General features: G+C 34.5%; 1 protein-coding gene across 1 annotated transcript; it reads right to left on the reverse strand.

The window, feature by feature from the left end:
* Window positions 1–24,583, reverse strand: LOC106067933 (sodium- and chloride-dependent neutral and basic amino acid transporter B(0+)-like). Its single transcript, XM_056008558.1, has 14 exons — window positions 24,317–24,583; window positions 10,632–10,842; window positions 9,676–9,807; window positions 8,727–8,854; window positions 7,051–7,247; window positions 6,735–6,873; window positions 6,373–6,507; window positions 5,216–5,319; window positions 4,634–4,758; window positions 3,471–3,583; window positions 2,922–3,050; window positions 2,494–2,593; window positions 1,665–1,771; window positions 1–601 (listed from the first exon to the last, which is right to left on the reverse strand). The coding sequence occupies exons 1-14, from the start codon at window positions 24,392–24,394 to the stop codon at window positions 320–322; spliced, it is 1,980 nt and encodes a 659-aa protein (XP_055864533.1). The 5' UTR covers window positions 24,395–24,583; the 3' UTR covers window positions 1–319.
* Between the last annotated feature and the right edge of the window lie 155 nt (window positions 24,584–24,738).

Here is a 24,738-nt window from a genome sequence, read left to right on the forward strand (position 1 = left end):
GGGGGGGGGCGGCGGTTGTGGGAGAGATATTAAACATAAACTATGGTCTCTGCTATGATCTAAGTAACATTTGTGCCAAGTTTTATTAAGATTGGTCAAACGATTTTGATTTCTATGCGGGACATACATACATACGCCTTACTTTCTACCTTATAGTATAGATTAACTGGATTGGTGAGTGATAAAAAATAAAATGGATTCGAGGAAATGGAGAATAAACTGTAAGACACGATTAAATAGTTCAGTAACAGTAAAAGAAAATAGAAAATGACAAAAATACTAACAAATAAAAGAAAAATATGAAAAGTGGTATTATTAGTTAGTGAAAATCTATTTTTAAAAACCAATGTTGTACAGTAGTAAAGAAAAGAACTTGCTGTAAGTGACCAATTCTCTTCTGTTGGTCTGTACTTACATCTGTGAAGGTGTTCACTTCTTGTGCTTGGAAGGACTTGAAGAGTCGCCAGAAAAAGACTAAAGGCACAGGACAGAGGGCAAAGGAAAGCAAGGCCCAACCAATGGCCTGCGCAAACTGGGGGTAAGGGGCTCCACCAGCGTAAGTAGGTGGGGAGTACTCAATCATTCTGTACAGGAACAAAAGCTGTGGAAGAGAACAGAAAGTTAATGTCTCCAAACAAAGTTTTAGACCAAGAGATAGAATTATGGGCAGAGAATAAAGTTTAATTAGTTTAGTTTAATTAGATCCTAAATGGCAATCAAATAAAGCATTATATGCAGATATAAAGGATGGCTGCCGGGTCATGCGGTTTGCATGCTGGACTTTCGTTTGGACTTATCAATGGTCCCAGGTTCAAACCCTGCCCGCTCCCATTTCCCTTCGTCCTGAGAGAGGTTTGGACTAGGAAGTAAATTATCTTCAACATCCAAAACATGAAAAACATTTTAGGAACAAACTTTTTTTTTTTTACAAGGGGTTAAAAAAAAAAGGATAATGTATAGTGGTGAAGTTTTTTTTTCTTTTTCTCCTATCACACTTTTTCACTGCTGATCTGCAGTCTGTGTTAAGGGAAAGTAGCGTGCTGTTCTTCTCAGCTGTTCAGCACTACCATATACAGAGTAATAGGTTGTTGTGGTCATAGTTTCTGTCTGGGTGGAATTCAATTGGAGCTTACTAAGAGGGGATGAGTGATAGTTTTGTAGAGAATGGCACAATGTCTTCAGAGGAGTGGGTTTGAGAGTGGTATATTCATTTTAAGTGAAAATTTAAAGAAGTTCCTGTTCTGAGTTGAACAACTATAGATTGCTCTCTGCAGTGCAGACCATTGTTAATGTTCAGTTTACAAGGCGGTAAAGTGTCAAATATTGCATGATGATATTTGAATTCAATCTATAAGTGTGACAGAGACATTTTTAACTCTTAGTCTCTCCGTAATTATTTTCCATGTTCTGACAGAATTCTTCATTTTGCTAAGTAGTATTTCACTACCCTTTTTTGACTAAGCTTTAATAACGTTTTCTTTTGTTATCAGAAAATGTTTTATTTGGTAAAGAATTAAAGGGGAATGCATGCTCTTTTTATATAAGACAAAGTTACGTTCATAAAATCAAACATTAATTTAATGAGTTGAAATCAACGATGGTATCCTCAATTAGGAGAGAAAGAGTTAAAACTGTTATTTACATTCTAGCAGAGTACAACTTACCCCAATGAGAAGGGGTGAGGTGATGGTCCAACAGAAGACCCAGTAGGGCCAGCCATGGGGCCTGGAGCCAAGCATATATTCTATATCTTTCAAAAACCTCATGACACCTAGCAATGAAACAAGGTGGGAAAAAAAAGCTATTTACTAGTTAATATACATGTACATGTTTAGATTGCAAGGTCTAAAAAGATACACAATGGTTACTGGCTTCACACATAATCAGTTAAACCAAGACATTCATTGCTTATTAATTATGTTTGCATCATTCATGCTAGATATCTTGGAACAAAAAGATGTTTTTCAGGTCTAGAGGTTAGCTCACTGTGTTACTGCTAGGGGGAATGGCTGTATAAGTGGTCACTGGTTTGTCCCCTGGTTGACACATTCTCTTTTTTTTTCTTTATATTTAATTACTATCAATTAATGTTTTTTTAATTTGCAGATTTAGATTTTTTTGAAACTCAATAGGCCTATCTGATAACATCTAGTGCCCTAAAAATCCAAAATCCCAGTCTTCAGCAAGATTTAAACCCAGGACACAGGGTTTGGAAATCCAGTGTTTAACCACTCAGCCCTTGATTGACCAAGACTAACACAATATGCATTTTTTAAATTATCAGAAGTAAAAGTTTATGAGGACTTAATTTATTCCACACAGCAGAAAGTTCAATATTTATTTTTTTTCTTCTTCTTTTTAAGATATTACAAAGTCCAAAATAACATCGCCCCTTTAGATACAGAAAATGGTCTGACTTAGCTTTTTTTTTAAAACTCTATGAAATTGTGAAATGTTAAATATGACCATCACAAAAAATGAATATTTACTTACCATAAACCCACATGACTGAGATCACTTCTATACATGACAATATAAGAACAGAGAAATCTGCACCATAATGGTCCATGATGGTGACTACATAATCACCTCCCTTTAACAAAGATAGTGAAATAAAGTAAAAAATTATTACGCGAATTAAGTTATATCAGTGTATTTGTACTTTTTATTTACTTGAAGAAGTGTTGTTGTTTTTTAAATCTTAAGTAAGCAAGCTGGACATAATCTGCTAAGATAAATAGATGCAAAAACACAGAAATTGATACTTAAACATAGTGCTAGATAGACCTGTCAGTACTGCACAAACCATGACTTATCAGCACTTACTAGGACATTTAAGGAATTACTATAAAAAATGCTTTAAGTTGGCCTAAGCCCATACTTATTTATGTAACTTTTCACAGACTACACAAACTACTTACAGGACATGTACAAGGCAATGCCAAAAAGAAACAAGCAATGCTGAGACCAACACAGATGTAGCTTTTATATTTTCTAGTCTTAGGGAACTCATCTTGTATACAAGTTAATACAGTCTCCATCAGGCCAAACTGAAAGAAAAACACAGTAGTTAGTATATAGTATGTTCCTGGCCTTGAAAGTTAACCAAAAAGAATATAAAGTTTCTCTATTCCTAAATTAATTGAGCAATTTGTTTTATGTCCATTAAAGTGTTTTAGAATTAACAAATAATCTTTTCTTCTCTAATCTTATCTAATCTTTTCTTTTGATTAATATAATTATTTTTCTAATTATCAACATCTTCACAGATTGTTTGTGTTTATTTTAGTTTTTTACTTATTTAGCATCTATATTAATAAAACTAAAAGGAGTTAAAATATATTTTTGTATTAATATAATTTGTATTTATTAGAATTCTTTAATTTTAAAAGTTATGTCAAATGGTAAATAAGAAGTTGATAAATAACATTAAGTAGACAGAGATTCAGAATTACACACAATGAACTTACCTCTGAGTCAAGTCCCAGTGTAAACAACATAAAGAAAAACAACACTGACCACAGCTGGGATGGCGGAAGATTGGACAAAGCTTCTGGGTACACAACAAAAGCTAGACCATAACCTAAGGAAAAAAAAAAGATATATTAATCTTTTTTATGTTGAATTTTTTTTTCTGCTTTGGAATTCTAAAATCAGTTTATCTGTCAAGGGTACTAGTTTGTGAGCTCTGTATCATTGTATGTGCCACAAAGCCTATTTAAACTGTAGGCAACATATTTTGAGAAAAAAAATGAAAAGGTTGGAAAAATAATAAATTAAGAAACAGCACCCACACAATGCAACTGTTGGGAACATACACTGAGCTACAGAAGCATGTGAACATTGCATGCACCAAGAACCTCTATGTTTACATAATATTCATAATTGCTAGTTTAACAGAACTAAATGTAATACCATAAGACTTAGTATTCTATCATATAAGCCTATACATAAAGGTGGGATCATAAAAGAGACAGATGGCAGAAAGAAATAAAGAAAAATGAAAAATAAAATGAAGTAGGCCAAAACGATACTTAAAAATACATAAACAGTATTTCAAATCAGCTTCAAAGTAAAATTAAAGCTGATTCTTGACTAGTGTACTTTTATATGGTTGTGAAAGTTGGACACTGAACTCTGAGGCTGAAAGAAAAATTCAAACCTTTGAGAGTAAATGCTACAGAAAATGTTGTGTATCAGATAGCAGGAAAAGAAGACAAATGAGTTGCTACTGTTTCAAGTCAACACTCTGGCAACAAAAGGAGGAACTTCTCAATACTACAAAGAGACAAAAGCTAAGCTGATCTGGTCATATTAAAGAACATGACTCACTGTCATTGTCATCCCTCAAATTACAGTGTAGAGAGCCTACAAAAAGGGTTTTTCTAAGAAAATCTGGCTGGACATTGTGAAAGAAAGGACTGGCCTCTCTCTTTATATCCTACTAAGAACAGGACTGGATTTGGTTATGTGAACTGTCAGGAAAGTCAAGGGACAGATGTGATACCACAGGTAGGCTAATGAAATTGAAAATAATTCCATAAATGCAATATTCAAGCTTATTTCTTTTCTCAACATCTTCTGACTCAAACACAAACAAATAGTTTATTCTACATTTGCCCTCTCAGCTCACCTCCTTCAGCTACATCCTTCACAGACTTGCCAACTGATCTGGCCATGCCACCAAATGTGGTGAAAACCACAAAGCCTGCTATAACACTTGTAATCAGATCCATTACACTTATAAGTAAGGAATCACTGAGGAGAGATTTTTAAGTCATTGTTAACACTTTCAAATCTTACATAACATTATTGCTAAATAGTCATGTCAAACAATGTATCAGATTCCTTATTAGTTAAATTATTCTACATGATTTACTCATGGGAATAGCCAACAATAATCTCTGCCTGAATAGAGTTTAATAAAAGAGGGAGCATTTTGAGAATAGACTCATTTCTATAATCATCAGACTTGTGTCAGAGTGATAGTAACATCCAAGGGTATGGACAGCTAAGATTCACAATGACCATAAGTAATAATGAGTTTTATTGTTTTGCCAAAAGGTGTAATACAGTAATTTGATATGTACTTTACATGACTCCAAAAAGAACATAATGATAGTCACAACCTTGAAGCAGAAAGTTGTGAGCCCTGTAGCATGCTTAACTTATTTTTTTGTCTGTGATACTGCAGATAATATATTCACCAACTTACTAATACACCTTGTTAGTAAACTTGTTATAACTGCCAAACATGATGATACCACCAAACGAGACACTGAGAGAGAAGAACATCTGACCTGCAGCTGCCGTCCATACCTGAAACAGAATAATTTTTTTCCATTCTTGATTTAAAGTAAAATATTTTGGAAACATTAATGCCATCACATGTTCTAGATCTCTTTAGCATAAACTTGTATATATATTTAAATATTCATACTTAAGATTTCTATTTAGATCAAGTTTTAAATTCTGTTTGGTAATAGAGAATTAAATTACATAAATAATCTTGTGAGATACTTTAAAAAGAAAAAAATATCATATATCTTCTACTTTTTTCTTTATTTCATAATTTTATGACACTGAACTAAATCCTTCATTATAAAGAAATTTTATGTTAGTAAGTATTTAAGATCCATGACTTAAAAAAAAAAGATTAGAGATCTAAATATCTTATCTTATATAATACAGACGTTACTTCAAAAAAGAAGATGATTACGTCCTACGCGTCATGCATTTAGTCATTCATATTAACCAATGACTTAAATTCTGCCAAGTCACTGGTTTTCCTGGCTAACTCAGGCAACCCATTCCATGCTCTAATAGCACTAGGGAAGAAGGAGTATTTGTACAAATTTGTCCTAGCATATGTGACGAGGAATGTGCCTTTATCTTTGTGTCTTGAGTATTTTATTAAATTTTGTTTTTGTATTTGAAGATTATGATTCAGTGTTTTATGTATGATTGCTACTTTAGTTTTGAGTCTTCTCTCCTGAAGGCTTTCTAAATTTAGTGATTTTACTAAAGGTGTTACTCTAGTCAAATGTGAATATTCGTTTGTTATGAATCTCACTGCTCTATTTTGTGTCTGTTACAGTTTCTTAATGTTTTCTTGAGTTGAGGGGTCCCATGTATATGAACTAACATGTGAATATCAAGAAAATCATTGAAGACTTGTGTATGCATGAGAGAGTCATCATCATAGTTTATTGATTAAACAATGCTTCCCATCTAAGTCATTCTCAGCCTAGGCTTACTTTTAAGTTTGCATGTATATTATATAAGTGTATATAAGTGCCTAAGTGTAACTTCATTCATTAATAGAACTAATTACAATAATTATAAATGAGATTTCATTCCATTTGTAACTACCTTGATGTCTGCTAGCTTATCCCAGTCTGGTATAATAAAGAACTTGACGCCATCCAGGGCACCGTCCAACAGAGAGCCGCGTACAAGCAATATTAGCAAGATGACATAAGGAAAAGTGGCTGTGAAATAAACAACCTGGGGATAAAGCAATAGTATAAAGAAGAATATCTAGAGGTGTAAATCATGATACTAAGGTATGTCTTTATCTTATATACTAATATAGATCTATGGTCCATATGCTTTGTCTTTTTAAAAAAATAAACTAAAATTAAAAATGAAACAGGCAAAAAAAAAATGAAGAAAGAAAAAATGTATAAAAAAATTTTTGGAACTATAAAAGTACATTACAGAAAGTGTCTCACCTTGCCTGAACTTTTGATTCCTTTAATTAAACATATGACAACGACAATCCAAGACAAAAGGAGACACAACGCCAGTTTGTAGAGAGGAGCGCCCATTTGATCAGGCTCAATACCATCGGATTTCTGAATTACTTCTTTGCTGTAACAGAAATTGATTCATTTTTGGAGATTTATATATACGACACGTAACGACACACTCATTCAGAACATTGAGATGCTAGATACACACATAACGACACACTAATTGAGAACATTGAGATGTTAGATACACAACGTAATGACACACTCATTCAGAACATTGAGATGCTAGACTTACTAGAAGAACAGTTCTGCCGCCGTTCTGGTTTTTATCTCCGGAGAGCAGGTCATGTTTAGGGGCATGGAAGAGTTGTCAATTGTTGAGTTGCCTGTACACGAGCAGCTGCCCATCATGAAGTTGGTCGTGATGTTGTCAGTACACTTGGAGAGGCTCATACTTCTAGTGGTCACACAGTTGTACGCAGTCACCCATTCCTGGAAGAGAAACAAAAATATATTTTCTATGGGCAGCTACAAAGAAGATTCTGTTGTAAGTACCTTATGTCTCCATCGATCGTGTAATCTAGTTTCATTCTACTGTTTTATAACTGAACTTTTGAGTCGTATGATTGGACTTATAAGACATTTAACTAGAATTTAAAATTTATTTAACTTGAACTGAGTTTCAATTAACTTGAATGCAGTGTCATTTAGGCCTAACAGGACTATGATGTCATCTAAATGGACTATTCAAACGTGTAAAGTAATTCGCCTACAGTGTAATTTAACTGGACTATGGCTCTTCTAGTGGACATTTTTGCTGTTGCCATCAAGTCTTACTTTGTAGACCGAATTTGTAGCAGTTTGTTTTTTGCATGTGAAAGTAGAACCCGACTGTGAGAAGCCAGTCTTTAGTCAGTTCAGCTCGCTTGTCTTGACATGATCTCAGTGACATTAAATTACAGCACAGTGTCACAAAGTAGGTCTATCGGTGGGGAGGGAGGCGGTGGCATCAATTGCACATCAATTTATCAATTTATCATCATTATTTTAAGACAGACTTTGTTTTGGAAAGTTTAGAATTCATATGAAATTTTTCAGTATAAGAGTAACCATTGAGATGAGTTCTGAACCCAAATATTCTTTTCCTAGTCGCCTTTTCCCAACCTTTACTCAATCTAATATTTTTCTAGTTAAATAAATTTGGGACTACAACTCACGATATATGCTTCAATCATAAAAATGCAAAACAATTGGAGTAGAACCTAATTTCTTCTCCCACTTTCGAAATTTTTGATTTAGAGCTTTGAATTCTAGTTCTGTAACCAAACAAAGTTACAAACATGCCTATTTTACAAAATCTATCACTTACAAATGACCCTTTTTTTTAAATATTATTTTCGAATATTTTTTTTTTCGGCGGCGATCCTCAAAGCCTTAATCTAAATATGTGGGGTAATCTTATCTTTTCAAAGAACAAATCGGTTGTATTTGCAATGTAGGCAGGGCCTAAAAATTCATATTAGAATATTTTTCAAGTAAAACATTATTCAAAAAGGTCCATTTTTAATAGGATGAATAATAAGTTGTAGATGTCAGGAGAATGCGTTTCTGCAGTGAAGAATGCAAGAAAACGCTTTTGGCGCCGGGGTTTCGCCCCGAACTCCACTGTGGGAGCTTACAGCGCTCCCCCAGAACCCCTAACTGACAGAAGAAAAGACTCTCGACATGACTGTTTTTTTTATCCTCATGTTTATATATTTGCTGTACTTCGTTTATGCATTGGGTTAGGGTCCTACTGGGCGTCAGGGTTAGGGTTTTGAAAAAAATCGCCCCCCCCCCACAACAAAGTTCTGGATCCGCCAGTGCGGCTGAAGGGGGAGGCATTGTTTGACAGGGTCAACGTATACACATTTATAAAATGAAAAGATCTGTAGGGGAGCTAAGAACGCACAAATTCTTATCACTACTGACCTCGGCACACTGTGTCCAGGGTAACGTCGCTTGCATGGAAGAGAAAAAGAAAAGTAGAGTGTAGGCCATGATGATGTTGTAATAGATGGCCACTATCACGGAGATGATGCACATAGATATGCCAACACCTGCCAACACAAAGGAAGTTACGGTAATGTGCATTGGTACAAGTTATTCACAATATATCTCACATTTGTTTTCCTTATTTAGGCTCCAGGCAATCCGAGGCTTACTTTTGGTGTACAAAGATCAATACAAAAGTAGAAACTTGCCAAATATAAAACATACTTTTGAAAAACAAAGCTTATGTTAAGAGTAATTGTATCAATTATTTTGAATCAATCATGTGAATAATTTATCCATTTAACTCATTTTTTAGTGACTATCTAATTTTCTACACAAGGCTTATCCCCCTTTAGCTAGTACTGTGTCTATATAAAGTTCCCCTTTCAGACCTTAAATTGTCATCTATAGGGCAGATGATGTAAAAGTCATCTTTTTTTAGCGGTTAACGAGGGTGTCACGTACCCAGCACAACGACCACTGCCTCTCTATATGAAACGAAATTAATTAATATGAATAATTGATTAGAAAAAAAATATTTATACATTTTTCGATTAATTAATGTTTTGTTAGGGGAAAAGATTGTTTGTGCAAACTTTCAATCTGATCAGATAATGGGGGGTGGGGGGGGGGGAGAAAAAACGTGCACGAAATTCAATGTAGGAAGAGAGTGAGTTGGTAAAAGCTTTGTACAAAACTGAGCACAGAAACTCTTGTGTGTATTAGTGAATGTTTCACTCAACATCTCACAAACTCCAACCCGGTTACTCGGGCCTCTTATCTCCACACGTCCACATCTCCAAGGTTTAAAAAGAGATTATGAAGGTGGACATCATTTATTTCAAAGAGATGTGGTACAAAGAGTGAAGCTGGAAAAGACACTCACCTTTAGCGGCAGGATTCATTCTCCAGACTTTAGTTGGTCCACTCCCAGAGTACTGACCCATGACCAGTTCCATGAAATACATTGGTTTACCAATCAAGAGCTGAAGTATGATGTATGCGATCAGGAAAGCCGCTGGTAGATGAATAAATGCATGTATACAATGTAGGCATACTTCATGGATATTAAAAGGGCCTACATGTAATATAAGTATAGAGTACACAATACATTTAGTGCATACTACATCTTAATAGTATATAGTACTTAGTACAAAATAAAACCAAAAAGTATATATTGCATTTATATTTCTAGTAATTATACGTATAAAGTTTAATAAATAATCTAGTAATTACTCTAGTAATTATACATATAAAGTATAATAAATACTCTATTTATTACTCTAGTAATTATACGTATAAAGTATAATAAATACTCTATTTATTGCTCTAGTAATTATACGCATAAAGTATAATAAATACTCTATTTATTACTCTAGTAATTATACTTATAAAGTAAAATAAATACTCTAGTAATTACTCTAGTAGTTATACGTATAAAGTATAATAAATACTTTTTGGTAGGGAGTATATCATATTTTTTTTTCTTTTGGTCTTACATTTATATAGAACAAAAGTTACTTAAAAAAAAAGAAGATAATTTAAAATTATTGACATTCCATTCGAAACAATCAATGCATCATTATTTGCTTTTTTTTTTAACCAACTGCTATGTAACTTCAATTATATAATGTAGGGTCAAAAAAAACAACAACCTTTCAATTCAACCACCTGATGATAGAAGCTTAAATACAATGAAAGATGTTAAAATTCCTCCATGGAATTCGACATTTTAAAATAGACACGGTATTTCGAGCCTCTAAATCTAATATCTTTATAGTACTTAATACGTTCTGTTGTTGTTTTGTTACTGAACTTAGTGAACTGATAAGGGGAGCTTACCTCCACCGTGCTCGTAAGCAAGATAGGGGAATCTCCAAACATTGCCTAGCCCAACAGAAAGCCCAATGCACGACAAAACGAATTCGGCCTTGTTGCCCCACTGGCCCCTGTCATCCTCATCATTAGCTGTGTCTTGCTGAAGTTGAGACTCAGAGTCCGCGTAGCTGATGTTGCTGAGGCTGACACTGCCATTGGAGGCGTCTTTGGAATACTGAAGATCAAGAAGTGGACATTGGTTTTGAAAAAAAAAAAGCAAAATAAAAAAAAAACAAAGCTTATCAATTAGTAGCAATTAGTTTGGATCAGTCTTATAATTAAATTTGTAATAAGCATCAAACGATTATCTTTAAAGAGAACTAATTCAGCTTATACCACCACCACTTCAGTCAAGTACTATTTATTTCCATTGTTGAGATACCAATTAACTAATTGGTAATTTTTTTATTGACTGTTGTGTTGTCAGTTCGAAGAAATAATTGTGCGAAATTTCAGCTTGAATAGGTATGGGAGAAATAAGGTGTACAAGCTTTTAGCCAGACAGGCAGCTAGAGTAAGTTGATATAAACTTTGTAAAAAGAAAGACAAAGAATGTAGGCATAATCGGCTTTATAAGAATATACAAATAAAAAGTACCTAGACATATCTTGCAAGACGTTAGGAATTGTATATTATATCTTCTCAGCTTACAGGACGTTAGGGATTGTATATTATATCTTTTCAGCTTACAGGACGTTAGGGATTGTATATTATATCTTCTCAGCTTACAGGACGTTAGGGATTGTATATTATATCCTCTCAGCTTACAGGACGTTAGGGATTGTATATTATATCTTTTCAGCTTACAGGACGTTAGTGATTGTATATTATATCTTCTCAGCTTACAGGACGTTAGGGATTGTATATTATATCTTCTCAACTTACAGGACGTTAGGGATTTAATGTTATATCCTCCTAACTTACAGGACGTTAGGGATTGTATGTTATATCTTCTCAGCTTACAGGACATTAGGGATTGTATGTTATATCTTCTCAGCTTACAGGACGTTAGGAATTGTATGTTATATCTTCTCAGCTTACATGACGTTAGGGATTGTATATTATAGCCTCTCAACTTACAGGACGTTAGGGATTGTATATTATATCCTCTCAACTTACAGGACGTTAGAGATTGTATATTATATCCTCTCAACTAACAGGTCGTTAAAGAGTGTATATTATATCTTCTCAGCTTACAGGACGTTAGGGATTGTATATTATATCCTCTCAACTTACAGGACGTTAAAGATTGTATATTATATCTTCTCAGCTTACAGGACGTTAGGGATTGTATGTTATACCTTCTCAACTTACAGGACGTTAGGGATTGTATGTTTATACCTTCTCAACTTACAGGACGTTAGGGATTTAATGTTATATCCTCTCGTCTTTCAAGATGTTTGGGATTGTATGCTATATACTCTCAACCTTCATAACGTTAGGGATTGTATGTCCTATCCTCTCGTCTTTCAGGACGTTAGGGATTGTATGTCCTATCCTCTCGACTTGCAGGACGTTAGGGATTGTATGTCCTATCCTCTCGACTTGCAGGACGTTAGGGATTGTATGTCCTATCCTCTCGTCTTTCAGGACGTTAGGGATTGTATGTCCTATCCTCTCGTCTTTCAGGACGTTAGGAAGTGTATGTCCTATCCTGTCGACTTGCACGACGTTAGGGATCGTATGTCCTATCCTCTCGTCTTTCAGGACGTTAGGAATTTATGTCCTATCCTCTCGTCTTTCAGGACGTTAGGAATTTATGTCCTATCCTCTTGTCTTTCAGGACGTTAGGAATTGTATGCAGCTAAAAGGGAAGCTACTGACACGCGAATGTTCAAATCTCAAACTTAACTCAATGACCTCGTGACCTCGTCCTAAAGTCAAGTAAATAAAGTATTTCATTGCTCTTTGTATCACGTGGCTGAGACTGACGCCAGGTTGACAAAACATTGTGTCACTTAAAACACTAAACGTGTTCAGTTTATATTGGGATAAAATTGTTTTATTAGAGAAGTTTGTGTACAATAAACAAGAAAAGTTCTAGTTTTTCATTCTAGGTTTCTAAGAGAGTTGATGTGTGTTTTTTTGTATACTCATAGATCTATTAAAGAATTCAACGAATTTTCTACCAGCCCCTCCCACACATGATTACCACTACAACTTTTTTTTTATGGTGGACAAGAATGTAAAGCATTCAAGTTAAGACAGTCTTATCCTGGATTGTTCTTATAATGTTTGCTACATTCACACAAATAAGACAGAAAGAAAAAGAGAGACCAACAGAGAGAGAGAGAGAGGCTAATTAGTATTTGAAAAATCTGGATATTAATAATCAACATTTTGAACAACTTTATTTTAAATACAAAACCATGACAGAAATAGAAAGCTAAATATTGGCACAAATTTTCATCCGAAATGTGATGTGGTGATTATAACTCAATTGTTCACATTATATAACTCTATCTACAAACATCTTGGTTTAGCAAAATAGTTATTAGATGATTTTTTTCTAATAAGCTTTAAATCCACACAAATAAATCTCAATCGTACTGAGCTCATTGTCACAACAATCTATGTAGTTGTATAGTAAAAATGTTCTTAATCTAATAGCGCCGTTTTCATCAATAGGCGATGACGTCATTTTGATATTTTCTTTTTTTGTGTACTATGACTATGATTTAGTAATTTCTCATATCATACTGTATGTACTGTATTCATTTATCATTAACATTAGTCATATGTCATTTCATTGTATAAATATCATTGTATTAAATTTTTAGCTTAATTTAAATCATCATACACATCGTTTATTAGTTTATGTACAACTGGGTGTGTATGGTGTGTCTGTTGGGCAGAACCTTGGGACTAAAAGTAATAATAAATTATAAACTAATTATTAAACACACACACACATTGCAATTAATATTACTTTTAATACCTAGACAATTTATTAATTCAGTAATCAATTCAACAAAGTCCTGACACTCAGGGTTAAGCGAATTGCATGTTATCTGTGTGGAACAGTAACCAGGCAATACACTTCTACTAAATAAAACACAATGTTAGTCGTAGGTATGTGCCCTACAGAAACACCGTCTGACCAATCGTGATGACAATTGGTATGGTTGTTTCTTGGCTTATTGAGGAGGCCTTAATTTATGTTCCAACCCTTCACGCCACCGCCGCAGTGGACAATCCAAACTGTTTTCTCTAAAGTTACTGTAGCGATTGGACCCCCTGATGACCTGCTAAAACTATCGTAAAAAAAACGCAAGTTAAAAATCTATGGCCATATTACAAGATCTACGGGGCTTGCAAAGACCTTCCTTCAGGGAACAGTACCAGGAAAAAGAAGAAGAGGCAGACAGAGAAAGCGATGGAAGGACAACATAAAAGAATGGACGGGCCTGCCATTGAAAGAGGTTCTAACTAAGGCGAAAGACAGAGAGGAATGGAGAAAGGCGGTCGACGAATCTTGCATGGTGCCCCAACGGTCCAACAGACTAAGGGATAGGTAAAGGGTAAAGGTAAAAAATTGCGCCCTATGCGACTTTGTTCCATAGCAAAGTTTGCAGACAACTCACCTTCACTAGCGCTTTGTTTGATGAGAACTTATAAAGATATAGATCTTCGTCAATGAATTGTGTAATACAATTTTCTGCTAAGAAATATGGGAACAAAGAGCTTTAGTTAAACTGTTCCCTCTAGTAGCTTGGCCACTCTTTAACATGGAAACCGGAAAAAACTGGGTGGAAACTACCCAGATTCTGAAAACAGCTCTAACGATTTTCGTAGAATATAGAAGTAGTTTAGAGACTTAATTACATTACATATTGTTTTAGACAAGTGCTGAGCACACCTCTTTTAAGTCAGTACACAGATAACGTTCTTGCATACATTTTCATCTGTGTTAATATGTGTTAGCTTACTAATAATACAAGTAATAAAACAGTTTTTCAATGCTAACACTGGCTTCCACTGTATTTTAAAATCTCTGACAGGTCTGGTGACTGAAGTATAGGCCTACTACCTAATAAATAATACGAAATTTTGCATGTTGACTTTGCATTTGAATAAAAAACATGACGACTGTCTTTGTGTCACAAATGTGAAAACTTATGGAAAAAAAAGGTGTATTTTTCTTGTAATTTCTTTACATAAAGTTTTGTTTTGCAGGTCTCCTATCCACTCCTTCACCGCCCCCTACTGTATCAATCTTCTCTGGTAAGACCTAAATCTGTATTTCTACTTCTGTTCTTTTTCTTTCACTTTCTTTTACACCCATATAATTCTCTCTCTCTCTCTCTCTCTCTCTCTCTCTCTCTCTCTCCCACATCTCTCTAATTTTCTCTATCAATCACACCTTCTCAATAGCTTGTTCTTCCTTTCTTTCTTTGTTTCCTTCTTGTTCTTCCTTTCTTTCTTTGTTTCCTTCTTGTTCTTCCTTTCTTTCTTTGTTTCTTTCTTGTTCTTCCTTTCTTTCTTTGTTTCCTTCTTGTTCTTCCTTTCTTTCTTTGTTTCTTTCTTGTTCTTCCTTTCTTTCTTTGTTTCCTTCTTGTTCTTCCTTTCTTTCTTTGTTTCCTTCTTGTTCTTCCTTTCTCTTGTTATTTCTTACAATTTTTTTCTCCCCGAGATTTTTGTGTTGACTAACTAACAGCCCCGTACTAGTGGTAGACCCAGAGCAATACTAGTACGCAAGTGATCTGGTCTCTTCTCAAGATGTTACCATTGTTAAGATCTATCTTCAAATATCCGTTTATTTCCTGCTTATGTTTTTCATCATACACAAAAGAGTATTGCCGTCGTCTCGGTGAGCCCCTGAATGAAACGTTGTGAAAAGGGGATCATATATCCGTTCCCACAATCCTATGTGTATGTTCGCTGAGTGCGTCTGCTTACCTGACTTCCGGTGTCGTATGAAACGATCGAAATATAATGCTGTTTTAACCCTCTACAAGTTTAGCCTACAAGTGACAGGCGTTGAACTGAGACATAGAGATAGTCAAAAGGTTGGGGAAAGAGAAGTGAATTTTGTTAAATTGATGGTTAATTTAGGAATGTAAAATCTAATAGCTAAAAGGTTACACTATGATTTTGTATATTGTGGGAGGATGCGGTCTTTGAATGTCTTTGAATTATGTCTGAAAGACCGCATCACAAACCAAGAGATTAGAGACAGGGTTACTGCAGCGACTGGACCCCATGATGACATGCTAACTATCGTAAAAAAACGCAAGCTTAAAATCTATGGCCATATTACAAGATATTCGGGACTCGCAAAGACCTACCTTCAGGGAACAGTACCAGGAAAAAGTAGAAGAGGCAGACCGAAAGAGATGGGAGGTCAACATAATGAAATGGAAAGAGGTTCTAACTAAGGCAAAAGACAGAGAGGAATGGAGAAAGACAGTCGACGAGTCTTGCTTAGCACCCCAACGGTCCAATAGGTAAAGGTAAAGGAGGATGCAAGTTTCAATAGTGGTCTGTAATATTTCAACATTTTGCGACTTAAACATGCACATACATGGCAGTTGGTATATTTATCTATAAACTTTTAATATTTTAGAAAATATCAGCAAGATTAGTACAATTTTTAACTGGCAACTCGAAACTTCATTCCATTAAAGTTGATTAAAGGAAAGCATTTTAAATATTCAATCAAGGAAAAATAAGTTAACTCTTTCAGACCTGTGGAGGCAGAAGATTGAAGGTTAACGTGGTTGTTATGTAACCAGTATAACAACCATCCACCTTTACTTTCCCAAACGTTTTTCAGGAACTCTAATGTACTAATGAGTTGGGTGGACTCAGTGGCGTCCCTAAAATCCCGTGTTCAAGTATCAGTCTTGAGCGGGATTGGAACACTCAGTTTGGAAGCCGAGCGTATTACAACACGGCCACCCTTAACTACATCCAAATAGTATGAAAGCACTTTGATTCAAAAATATCATTTAATAAATTAAATTAAAATTAAAAAAAAAAGATTTTATTTAGGATTTTAGTCCAAGGAGTAGATTAACTATAAGTTACAACTTGTGAAACGTAACTCAAGCAACAAATATTTCAACGTGTAATACGCAAACACAATTCTAGAGTTGGCAACATTTAACAATTCTGGAGTTAGCAACATTTAACAATTCTGGAGTTGGCAAATTTACTGCTAATCATGTCCGAGTCTAATTTCTACAAGTACTTCCGATGTGACCAACAAGATATACTGACCATTAGTCAGACCACACGATACGATGGACATCAAGACCAAAGCCACAATTAATTATCTGTTACAGATAATATCTTGTCTTACACATCCTGGGCCCAGGGCGTGTCTAATAGAGTGACTCGTCTCTCGGTCACAGTTCATCAATTAGTCACAATCGTAAAATTATGGGAATCTTCTCAGTGTGGCGCTCTGTGTGGTGGCATATTTAGCTACATGTCTGTTTTTGTGTGTGTATGTCAGTAATAGTTATATTGTAGTATTGTGATAAAGTTTTAGTTTGCTTTTGTTTGTTGGCAGTGCTAACTCAGCAGGTCATCGTGACAACTTTTCAAAGCATTATAACATTAAAACTGTAGGCCTACTGTATCAAAAAGTAGGCGAACTTGTATTTAACCAAAATGTTGAAAAGTCTGTGTGTCAGGTGGCTATGTTGATCCCTTGGCTACATACGTCAGGAAAACTTGTTTCCGGATGTTGTTGGTTTCAAAAAAGTTTTAGTTGGGCAACTAACATCCAACTTGCTTCTGGAATCTGTTTTTTCGACAACATGAAAACATACAGAAGTCTACCACGGTTAGGATTGCGTTAAGTTACGTGGTTAGGTCCTTAGGAAAGTGTGGGCTTTAGGTCTTAGGTACCTACATGTAACATGTCCTGTTGAATGTTTGGGCGTTAGTTCATGTATTATCATGTCGTTGTGCTAGCTCAGCCGTTAGGTCCTTGCATGGAACATGATGTCTTGGTGAAAGTTCAAATGTTAGGTTCTTACACTTAACACCATGTCTTGCCGAGCGTCCAGGCGTTAAGTTATTGTAAAATCAAAGGGATGTTTTAACCCCGAAGTAACAACCCCAAGGGAATAGGCCAGTGCCTGACATTCCCATAAAGTGAGACATTATTGACACAAAGAAATGATAAAGAAACTTAAAGCATAAAATAGTGTGTGTGTTTGTGTGTGTGCAAAAGATCCGGTCCTGTGTTAATTGCGTTTGTGATACACTGGAATTCTGAGAGAATCTCGACATATCGTAAATCTGTCAATGTGTGTCAATGTATGTCAATGTATGTATTCTCTTTTATGTTGTGACATAATTATTTTATTATAGCTAAGTTGTGTACACAAAAGAAAGTGATTTAATCCCAAGTCAAGATTTTATGATCACTAATATTGAGACCTACATCTACATCAAGAGTTTGTGTGTGTGTGTTTGTTTGAAGTTTATTATGTTAATACAAGACAACGCTTGCCAACTTTTGTTTCCTTTGTAGAGTGCTTTTGTAACCTTCATCTTTTTTTAAAATGCCTTTCATAGATACTGAGAACTTAATAACAGAACATTTTACAAGAAGGTTGACTGGTCACGTGGCTTAAAGCTAAAATCCGGAGTGTATCAAACCACACCCGTCTCCAGAAAGGAAATCTTATCTTTCTTATCTTATTAGTTACACTTCTTTCTCCAAAAAAAAAAATACAATAAGTTGTTTAAGTATCCTTGTGTTTTTCTAAGTTCCGCATGTTAATTAGAAACTTAAAGTCAACTAAATCATTGTTTTACTTGTCTGATTCAGGCAACCTGCTCCATTATACATTGGAAGTAAAGAAATAGCTTATACAAGAATATGTCCTATCACATAAAATAAGCAATGTGCCTTTATCTTTGCCCCTTTCTGAGTATTTTATAAGATGGTGTTTTTGTATTAGCATGTTATGGTTCAATGTTTAATTGTATATTGGCTAGATAAGAGTATGGACATGCGCAAGACTTAATTATCTTCTTTTTTTCTTCTCTGATTAAAAAAAAAAGATTATAACTGTATAAGATTATGTATTTCTGCTACATTACTTTTTAGTTTTCTTTCCTGGGTTGTCTTTATGAATGTCATTTTTATGACTGGTGTCGCTCTAATCGAAGGTGAATATTTGTAATATTTCTCACGGCTCTTATTTCTCGTCTGTTTACCTCGCTGTATGTTTTCATGAGTTTAGAAAGTCTCAAATAAAGGAAGCACATTGTAATATTGGTCTAACCAAGGGTCAATGCTTCTGAGTGTTTAAATTTGTATCTAAGATAACAACTGATTCAAAGCACTAGTGGATCCAGAATTTTGGAGTGGGAGGGGCGATTTTTTTCCAAGCCCCAACACTATATATATGTGTGTGTGTGTGTTTGTGAGAAAAAAAAAGCAGTGTTTCTCAACTTTCGGCAAAAAAAAAAAAAAAAAACAGTCATGTTGAGGCCTTTCTCTTTAAAGCTTGGGGGTTTGGGGATGCGCTGTAAGCTACCTCAGTGGGGTTCAGGGCGAAGCCCTGACGCCAAAAGTGTTTTCTTGCATTCTTCACTGCAGAAACAAATTCTCCTGACATCTACAACTCATTATTCATCAGTGGGGCTCAGGGTGAAGCGTTTTTTTTTTTGCTTTCTTCAATGCTCATTATTCTTCGCCCCGACGCCAAATTTTTTTTTTTTTTTTTTTTTTTACATTCTTCACTGCAGAAACGCTTTTTCCTGACATCTACAATTCATTATTCATCCTATTAAAAAACGACCTTTTCAATAATGTTTTACTTTAAAAAATATTCTAATATGAATTTATAGGTCCTTACTGCGTTGCAAATAAAACGAATTGAAGATACCCCACATATTTAGATTAAGGCTTTGAATATTGGCTAGATAAGAGTATGGACATGCGCAAGACTTAATTATCTTCTTTTTTTCTTCTCTGATTAAATTTAGAATTCTTGACGTACATTCTTTCATTAGAAATTACCCAAAAGGTTACACATCTCTCTATTCCTATGTCTAAAACTCTAATTCAACTCTAAGATGATAGAACTTCACTTCGCAAAGATAGTTTTATACTTTAACCCATGAACATACTATTTATAGTCCATTCATTTCATTTTTAATCAAATTAACATTCAAATGTTAATTGTCTAATGTCTAATTTTGACGAGCTGTTCCGAAAACATGCCTGCTCCGCAATAGTGACTCTACTATATATCTAAATCTATCTCTAACTCGAGATCTAATTCAAAGATGATAGATCTACTTTATACTTTAACACATGAACATACATAATAAAGTCTATTCATTTCATATTTTAATCAAATATACGTAGGCCTACAAGCAAATGTTTTTATTTGAAAAAATGGATTCAGGTCGATTAGCTATTTTGATAGCTCCATTCATACTATTTTTACACTCACGCATTCGCTTTACTTATAACATTATTATTTCGTTTAATTGTTCACAAAACACTCTCAGTATCAGTGACAATATCGACAGTGATACTCAAATTAAGACCCGCGGGCCTCGGGTAATATATGTCTAGTGTATATATATATATATATATATATATATATATATATATATAGTTCACTATAAGCAACATAAAATCCAAAATCACTCACTGGGCAAGACATTTAGTATCTAAATTTAGGATCTAAATAACAACTCAACATGGAATCTAGTTTATAGGCAGCTCATTTTCTATTCACAACGATTCAGATTCTCATCTGTCTATATCAAATTCTGGCAATAACAGTACACGAATTCCAAAACACCCATTTGAAGACAAACTGTATGGAGAGGTGCCTGATCTGGAAATCACTGCGCAGTTCATCTTTATGATTAATCTATGTTTACGTCACGTGATTAATAAAGTTGTTAGATTGACAGGCGCCTGTCAGACTGCGCAGTCTATAAATAATCTAAAGACAGACTATAAATATAAAGTCAGTAAAAAAAAAGTCCCCCATAGTGACGCTATAAACACAACAAAAATGACGCCTTTTACAAGTTTAGGTTCAAGATGTTCCTTGAGTATATCTTCCAGTACACAGACAGAGATGTTCAACAAGGATCCTTTTTGTTCAGTCTTGAAGGACTCTTTAATGACAGATTACGGTATGCAGGATTAGGGCACTTTTACTTTATAGCTCGCAGTGAGTGCTTTTTTATTGGGTAATTTTATCTGTCTCTTGGCTTCAATTGTTTGTCATGGTTGGTATCGTTTGTATTCAAGTCTGGTTAAGTGTATGTAATCAAAACATAAAGTGTTGTTTTTTTACGGATTAAAAAAAAAAGCAAAAAAGCGTATATAAAGTTTTAAAATGAGTTGATAATGGCTATGAATAAGATAGACATGTAATAGACGAAGAAATAAAGATGGGCAAAGAGATAAATTGACATAAATGGTATATACTCATTATATAGGCCTACTCATTATATACTCATTTAAAAAATTCAATATATCTCATTATATTCTCATTATATCTGACTGCAAAAGAGTTCACAGCTCAGGAGCAAAATGCTGTCTAGAAGAAGAACAATCTATTTATTCATCTATCTATCTATCTATCTATCTATCTATCTATCTATCTATCTATCTATCTATCTATCTATCTATCTATCTATCTATCTGTCTGTCTGTCTGTCTGTCTGTATCTGTCTGTATATATATATATATATGATTAATAAGGTCTAACTATACATATTACACTCTATATAAAAAGTATATTGTTATGATAGAACGCAGCTATCAAAGAGTGTGTATTCGTCAAGGGATTTAAGACCATAGAACAAATATGTTTAAACTCAAGTTTCACCTTCGCTATATTGGACGTGAAATTTTTTTAATGACAAATCGCTGACCTACTTTGGACCTGGGTAATTTTCCGAGATACCCGGATATTGACATGGACAGTGAGAGGAAAAAAAACATATTTTGTCTGAGACATATAGGAGTGACTGAACGGTTTTGTTGTGTAGCAAGACCCTACTCGAATAGACAGATGTGATATGCTTAAAGAAATGACGCAGTCTCAGAGAAGTCTGGCCTAGTAAATCATTGAATATATTTAGGATACTGTCCTTATGTTTATAGTGAGATTCTGTCAGTTTTAAATGTAGGTTAGCCTGTTTTGTACAGAGATAAACATTCAACAGGATACACAGGACAAAGACAAAACACAACATGTGCATAAGCCATCGAGTCCCAACCTACTAGTCTATCTCCATGGCGGTTTTATTCAATCCTACCCAGGGGAGGTGACCGTTAGAAGACACAGTGAAAAGTATGAGGTTAGAAAAGGGGACATAATGATGTAGTACAAGGTAAAAGAAATAATTGTGCACATTTCAGCTTGAACCGAGATTGGGTGTTAGAGAAACATTATTTCTTTTACCTGACATTACAAGATACTATTTTTAAAAAATAATCAATTAATACATTACTTTGTTTGGTATCTCAAACAATGGAAATAAATAGTATTTGACTGAAGTGGTGGTATAAACTGAATTAATAGCCTTTCCAAGGGAAATAAATATTACTTGACTGAAGTTGTGGTACAAGCTGAATTAATACACTTTATAGAATGTCGTCTGAGGCTTATTACAATTTAAATTACATGACTGATCCAAACTATTTGATATAAGCTTTTTTTTTTTGCTGGTTTTGTTCTCAATTTGAGCAAGCATTTTTTAAAGTTAATTGCCATCTTTAACTTGTTTACTTTTTTTTTAAGTATAAAAATATTGGCGATGTTTTCCGCGGTATAGTATCCGAAATTATAAAATATTATGTATGGAATCAGCGACATCTCATCATAGAAGCTTTTAAAAATATACATATTTAACTTTATATATATATATATATATATATATATATATAAAACACGCTTTTTTGACACACACACACACATATATATATATATATATATATATATATATATATATATATATATATATTATCTTCCTACTTGCAAATTTAAAAAAAAAAACTATGAGAAAAGGTAGAAGGGCCCTATCAACGTGATGAAAATGGCCGTGTTATGGCGTAATATTTATAATAAGTGGGAAGAAGAGATAGGGTTGACAAGCTACAAACTCAATTCTTAAACACGCACATAACTCGGCCATTTTTAAGCATTTAGACAACCTTAAAAAAAATGTGATGTAATGTAAAGATAACCACATTTTATTTGACTAATATTACAATCCACAATGTGAATTAAAATTGCGAATGTTGTTTCTTAGCCTAAGCCTCGTTTCCGTTTCGCCAAATTTTATATAATACCGACCTATGAAAAAAAATGCCACAAATGCCCATATTGCCCACTCTCTCATATTACCCCCACTATCCCCTGCATCTCAACACGTCTCTGAAATAAGAGTATGACTTAAGTCACATTGATAATAAATGGTGTCACTAACATTCCTAGATCCATCTCTCGTCCTGGCCCTATATACCACGTGATTGATGACAGCTGTGTCTGTCACATCTATTCACTGTCCAGAAGGTCATTTGTCAGAGGCTGTTCTACTCTTCCCCCCCCCCCCTTTATGATACTATGATACAATACTCCAGCTAGGAAAGGATTTTCTAGACCCCTAGATTTTTTCACCATTACTTTCAACAAGGATAAAACACATTAAATAAGTTTATGCATTCTTAAATGTTTATTCTTCAAACAATTCGACCATAGACATGTAGGACTTATGCAGTTTTTCACAGCGGGGTCGGATTTAAGCAGGGAGAGTCCCTGGGCAGGATCTTTGTGGAGATTTCTACCCTCTTTTTTAAAATGCATTTCGTTAATGCAAGGATAATAACACATTAGAACATTCATACTCCTTTTTTCAAAATTTGGTTTGAATATATTTATTAATAACACATAAGATAATGAAATGTAATGAAAAAATCGAAACTTTGTGATGGTGTTTAACAGGTTACTTTTTAGTATACACATTATGGCATTCATCATGAAATAGTTGAATAGAATTGTATATCTATAGTTATATTACATGAGTGACTTTTCTGTACCCAGTCAATCCCAAGAGTGAAGAAATAGCTAGAATGCTTTGAATACAAATCTCTACAAAGTAATACTTTTACCAATGTGTTGACTGCACCATTATTCACCACTCTTATAAAGTTAGAGGCGCGGTGGCTGAGAGGTAAAGCGCTTGACTTCCAAACCGGGGGTCCCGTGTTTGAATCCTGGTGAAGACTGGGATTTTTTAAGTACGGGATCTTTGGGTACCTCTGAGTCCACCCAGCTCTAATGGGTACCTGACATTAGTTAGGAAAAAAAATAAAGGCGGTTGGTCATTGTGCTGGCCTCGTTAACCGTTGGCCACAGAAACATCTGCCCCATAGATCGCAAGGTCTGAAAGGGGAACTTTACTTACAAAGTTGCTGTGGTAGATTTAAGAAATGCCGTCTTATTGTGTTCCCATTATTAAGTGTGTGTTTTCATTACGACAGAACAGTCCCTCCTGCTTTTATTTTGTTCTCAATATAAAGTGTTCACAACATGACCTAACAGTCACCTAGCTATGTTCATTTGAAGTCAAATATTCTCATTTCTATATTTCAAACTCATCTATCTTTAATTAAGCACCAGCATTAACTGAGTACGACTTACCCCGTTCTTAGCAGTGCTCGGAAAGCCTGCTACATGACCGTCAGGCCAGAGGTTATATGATGTCATCTTCACCGACATGGCTGTCCACAAAAGTCAAGGACGCAGTTATAAAAATACACTGAAATCAGCGTCTATAACATCAGACAAGTTGTAGGTCTTAATCCAGATTGATTTCGTATCTAGCTAAAAAAAAAAGTTGCTGAACCTTTGATCACACAAAATAATTGTCCTTTCGAATTATGTTGAAAAAAAAATATTATGGATCCTTATAAATGTTGTTGTAGGCCAACGTAACGCGGATTAAAGTTCCACAGAACAGAGAATTAAAAAATATTTTAATGAATATAAACACACACACACATAGACTGTGACACACACATTTCTGTGTTGTTTTCATTTTTCTTTTATATTTTTCAGACATT

Source organism: Biomphalaria glabrata, chromosome 13 (assembly GCF_947242115.1).
Source record: "Biomphalaria glabrata chromosome 13, xgBioGlab47.1, whole genome shotgun sequence".
NCBI classification, from domain to species: Eukaryota; Metazoa; Mollusca; class Gastropoda; family Planorbidae; genus Biomphalaria; species Biomphalaria glabrata.

Excerpts from the sequence above, each read along its gene's own strand:
- LOC106067933 (XM_056008558.1), bottom strand. The coding sequence starts at position 24,394 with ATGTCGGTGAAGATGACATCATATAACCTCTGGCCTGACGGTCATGTA. Across the intron at positions 4,759-5,215 it reads TTTACTAACAAGGTGTATTA|TGATTCCTTACTTATAAGTG; the intron begins GTAAGTTGGTGA and ends ATCTCTCCTCAG. Across the intron at positions 602-1,664 it reads CCTCACCCCTTCTCATTGGG|CTTTTGTTCCTGTACAGAAT; the intron begins GTAAGTTGTACT and ends TCTCTTCCACAG.